The 5,353-nt window shown below is 31.2% G+C and overlaps 1 protein-coding gene across 1 annotated transcript in view; it reads left to right on the top strand.

The window, feature by feature from the left end:
- LOC102580972 (O-acyltransferase WSD1-like) overlaps positions 1-3,481 on the top strand; it is a 5,667-nt gene extending 2,186 nt beyond the window's left edge. The window contains exons 3-5 of the mRNA XM_006350077.2: positions 2,269-2,625; positions 2,764-2,901; positions 3,220-3,481. Of these exons, the coding sequence (XP_006350139.1) occupies positions 2,269-2,625; positions 2,764-2,901; positions 3,220-3,384 (660 nt within the window). The 3' untranslated portion in view covers positions 3,385-3,481. The remainder of the gene's footprint in view (positions 1-2,268; positions 2,626-2,763; positions 2,902-3,219) is intronic.
- The last annotated feature ends 1,872 nt before the right edge of the window (positions 3,482-5,353 follow it).

Raw genomic sequence — 5,353 nt, 5'->3', positions numbered from 1 at the left:
ATAATAATCACAATTTGGAAAGTGATTATAAGAAGAGTTTTTGTACTAATGTGGTTCAAAGTGTTAATGGAGTTGTGAACACTTTGTTGGATTTTGGATGGAGTTTAATGAAAAGCACTAATCTGGAAGATGAAAGGACAACAATTAGGTCTGGTGATGAAGGTGTGGAGTTTAGACCAATTGATATTACAACTATGGAGTTCTCTCTTGATCATCTCAAGGAAATTAAGTCCAATCTTAAAGTGGTATGTTGTTTAATTTATTGTCTTAATCGTTTTCAGCATGACTTCTACGTTACTGTATTTGTTTTACTTGCTTATCTTGAGAAACTATCATATTACTTAAAAAATTGTCAAATCTAACCTTAAAAGAAGTTGGAAAAAACTGACCTTCGAAGGTTGATTTTTACAAATAAAAAATTGATTTTTTAAAATAGAAATCGACCTCATGAGATCGACTTTTTGTGACCTCCAAGTATTTTGGGACCTAAATTTTAGGTCGGTTTTGTCACGTCGATTTTTATTTGTTGGAAACAATCTCTTAACCTTTGTAAGGTAATTAAGGATAAGATTGAATATACGCCACCTTTTTAAGACTATGTCATTTAATTTCCTTTTTTATTATTGAAATTTATGATATATATATATATATATATATATACCTACCACTTGGGTGCATTGATTCTTGATTATTTGATTTAGAGATTTTTTTTTCCGATTAAGATTGATAAAGACATCGAAGAATTATGTTGTGTGAAAGGACATGTTTAGGTGGAACTATAATCTAAAAAACAAATTAAAGATAGGTTATTTAATTTGCTTGGACTATTAAATAACACAAAAAAAATAAAATTCAAGTACTATTATCAGATTATGTTCTTATGGGAATTAAGTACCCATATTTCCCCCCTAGCAAATTGCACTTGGTGCAAGTAGGGTAGGAATTCATAGTAATAGCACAAATTAAAATAATATATAGCAAATAAAGATGGAGTTAGAATTTTGAGTTTACAAATTCTAACTAATAAGGTGTAATTACTCTATTCAGGTAGATCTTTAAATGTAGATATAAAATTTAAGTTAAAGCTATTGAATTATGTCGAACCTGTATACACCGACCAACAAGGAGCAATTACTAGTTAGTTAGTTGAAAAATGTAGTAGTAGTAGTAGTTGCAATTGGAATATAACTTTTAATGCTCCAAGTACTAAATTCATGGGTCTAGTTTCGACTTAGCACATCTCTTAAGAAAATAATAATTGATATAATGAGTTTACTATTTTACATCTATTAATTGATAGAATTTCAAAATCAATTTACTCATTAAAGAGGTTTTATCTTTTTCAAAAACATTAACTCTCTAAATAAATTGAGGGTATAATAGGTAAAAAAAAGTATCTTTTCTTGTTTGTTAAAAATAACAAGTAAAAAATCAAAATTAAACAAGTAAAAAGGGATTAAAAATATTTCACCAAGTATATTTTACCTCTGACCAGTACTAATATAATTTTTTTGGAATAATTTTGTCACTACTTTATCTCATAAGATAAGTGTAAAAGGTTGTAAAGTTGATAACTAATATGAGACGAAAGAAATACTATCTTTTTTCCTGGACAATAAAAGAGAATTAACTCCCTAATTGGCAGCATGGTTGATTGAACCTTTCCTCGAAAATGTAATTTTCAATTTATGGCATTGCATTAAATATGGTGACCTAAATTTTCAATTTATGGCATGTAACAACTTACATGACCAACATTAATATCTCAACCTCCTTTATAGTTGTTGCCTCATCTTTAATGTCACCACACTCTAGAGGTGAGCTCTAGTACGACGATAAATATTTATGACATGTTAAGAAAAAATAACTTTTTTATGTAAGGTTAAATTTCATTGATGGTGTAACATTTTATTTACGTCAATGTATATCATGACCTTTATATTGAGAACCTTATACTTCCTCTGTCCCTAATTACTTGTCCATATTTTATTTTATAGTTGTTCCTAATTACTTGTCCATTTTGACAAATCAAAAAAGGACAATTTTTTTAACCTATTATACCCTCAATTAATTATTTTGAAAAAGGTAAAACTTATTGAAAATCTTAAGTTTTTAATTCAACCACCTCATAATTAATAGGGGTAAAATGGTAAACTCACTATGTCAATTATTGTTTTCTTAATAGGTGTGTTAATTCAAAAGTGGACAAGTAATTAGGGACAGAGGGAGTACTATTTAAGATTTACGATTTTTCTTTTTGTCTAACAGACCATAAACGACGTTATATGTGGAGTTTTGTTCTTGGGAGTTCGATTATACATGGAGGAAACAAAATATGATCAGAAAAATACAAATTCAACGGCATTAGTGTTACTCAACACTAGAAATATTGCAGGATACAAATCGGTGAAAGAAATGTTGCAACCCAAAAATGAGTCAAAATGGGGAAATCAATTTGCATTTTTACATGTTTCATTACCAAAAATTGATAAAGAAGAATCATCAAGTAACCCTCTAAGTTTTGTGTTTAAAGCACAAGATGTTATTCAAAGAAAAAGAAACTCCGCAGCTGTTATTCTTACTGGTAAATTGCTCAATACTTTGCAAAAGTATAGAGGCCCCGAGGTGAAATTTCTTACTCTAGTTGTCTATAAAAGGGCGAAAAAATGACTATCCTCATAAGAATTTGAAGTTTATTGATTTACGATTCTAACTTTTTTTTACGTTACATACTGAATTCTAAATTAATAATTTGTGTTTTAGGTAACGGCTAAATATATCCATAGCACGTTGAAGAATTCAAGTATGACAATATCAAACATGATTGGGCCAGTGGAAAAAATGGCTTTGGCAAATCATCCAGTTAAAAGCTTGTACTTCATGGTGATTGGTGTTCCCGAGGTAAATTACATTACATCCTCTTATATTTTTTAAAATTTAACTTCAATGTATTGACAATGTAAAAAATATTTATACTATTAGGTAATTTGATACATAAGTATATATAACACTACTAGAAATTAGAATCTATATGCATCTTCTTCTTTTGTGTGCGCGCGGCGTACTCTTCACTTTCGATGTCGCGTTTGTGTCGGACTCTCTAAAAATACATTATTTTTGAAGAATATGACAAGCACTCATTGGCATTTTTGAAAAGTTCGAGCAAAATAGATTTTTACTACATTTTGACTTAATGAAATTTGGTGATTTTTCATGCAGAGTTTAACAATAACAATGATGAGCTATATGGGAAAATTAAGAGTGGCTGTGGGAACAGAAAAAGGTCTAATTGATCCACAAAAGTTCAAATGTAGCATTGAAAATGCCTTTGATAGGATTTTCAAAGCTGCTATGCCTTCTGCTTCTTCCAAATCTTCAAATTAATTTATAAAATTGGGACTTTTATTGGTGTCTTTTTTTTTTTTCAAAAATAAATAATTGTCACATCTTATTTTATTCATGTATTCATTTGTTGACTCTATATTTATTTTTAGTAATGAAATTCCGATTTTGTTTAATTTGATATCTTCAACTACAATCTTTATTTCGGTTGATATCCCATGTGATGTTTGGTATTTATTTTGGGATTTGATTAATTCAGATACAACGTCCATTAAGGGAGGAAATTGTAATGACCCTAAAGGTCATTTTTGGAAATTTTCATAAAATGACCGTTTTACCCCTCCCGATAGTTGCCCCGAGTCCTAATTGTTGTATTTTCGAAGTTGGTTTGAAGGAAAATTGATGAAAAGTTGAGTTTTTGGAAAGTTGAATTTTTAAGAGTTAAAGTTTGGTTAAAAGTGCTATTTCGAGTCATTTGGAGTTTCGAGACTCGAATCGGATTTCCGTCGATTCCAGCAGTTTTAGAATGTCGAAACGGGTCTATGAGAATTTACGGAGTCGAATTTGGAGTTAAAACGAAGATTTGAGGTCCTAAGTTGCAAAAATTGTGAAATTTTGATCAAGAGTTGACTTTGGTCAACAAACGAGGTTCCGGTGCTCGAAATGGAATTCCGAGGGCACCGTTGGATTCAGGGGGTGATTCTAAGTCTAGAATGAGTCTTGGTTGAATTTTTAGAGGCCCTGAGTGCGTTTCGAGTTTTTGAGCCTAAAGTTAGTTTCTTGACGCCTTATCGGATACCGGGTCAAGGAGACCTCAAATTCAAATTCCGACGATTTTATTGAGTTCAAAATGTCATTTTCAAGCTAGTAGCATATTTGGTTTGTGTTCGGGAAGTGCCAAATGAGTTTTGGGTGAGCTTTTAACCTTCTTGGATGCTTTGACATTATTTCGGCAAATTGTGACAACTAAAGGGTTCATTATTAGTTTTAAAGGTCAAAAAATTATTCCGAAGGTTCTGAAATTTTGAGCATGAATTATAGGACTTATCTGCAAATTTTGGTGCATTTTCGCTAACCCGAGATTCTACTTTTATCGCAAATAAGAAATAATTATTTACCGAGTAGAAATGATATTTGACTGGGCAAACGAGCATGAAATTGAGCTCCGATTGAACGAGCAGGTCCGTATCATTATTTAAGACATTTACAAAAAAGAATCGGGTCATTTCACTATCGTATGAGGAAATTACGGCCTTTTTAGTGAAAGATTAACTGCTGTTTTTCTGGTGCATAACAGTCATGCACTGTTATAAAAATCTCAGACTGTGTTCATTTGGTATTTTGAGCATATCGGGAGTTCTAGAGATCGGAATGGAGTGATTCTTACGGGTTTCTTCTTGAATTAATATGAGGGTTAGTATTCAATCTTAAATTCGACATTTTCTCATAATTTCTTTATCTGGTTTTTTTTTCCCTATCCGTAAACCTCTTGGGAAAAATTGGGGTTTTATCGATTTGGACTCCCTTTTTGATGAAAAAGGTATATTTACGATCCTTATGTTATGGGTAAACTGATTTTAACATAAAATTATTGATTCATCGATTATTTTCATCATATTAACCGCGTACAATTTGGACTTTCCCGGTAAAGTTAAAGTTTGATAAATTGAGAATTTCAAGGTCGATCTTAACTCCGTTTTTGATGAAATTTCATATTTGAACTTATCTAAGCATGGGTAAGATGTTTTCCAAGAGGTATTTCATTTCCGAGTCGGGGTTTCGGATCCGAATATTTTAGGCTTCTTCAAGAACGTGGATTTTCCTTCAAATTGAGTTTGTGAATTGATTTCAACTCCGTTTTCAAATTGGTTTTCACCATTAGCTTCCAAATACTTTAAGGATCATTTTACATAAAAAATTTCCAGATTTGGGTATCGTTTTCCGGTATGAGACATTTGGACCGTTTTGCCCTTTTTCCCTAAATTTCTTGATTTTGGTGTCATTGGACTCG

The sequence above is a fragment of the Solanum tuberosum genome, unplaced genomic scaffold, assembly GCF_000226075.1.
Source record: "Solanum tuberosum cultivar DM 1-3 516 R44 unplaced genomic scaffold, SolTub_3.0 scf00116, whole genome shotgun sequence".
NCBI lineage: Eukaryota > Viridiplantae > Streptophyta > Magnoliopsida > Solanales > Solanaceae > Solanum > Solanum tuberosum.
This window is presented reverse-complemented; position numbering and strand designations above follow the sequence as displayed.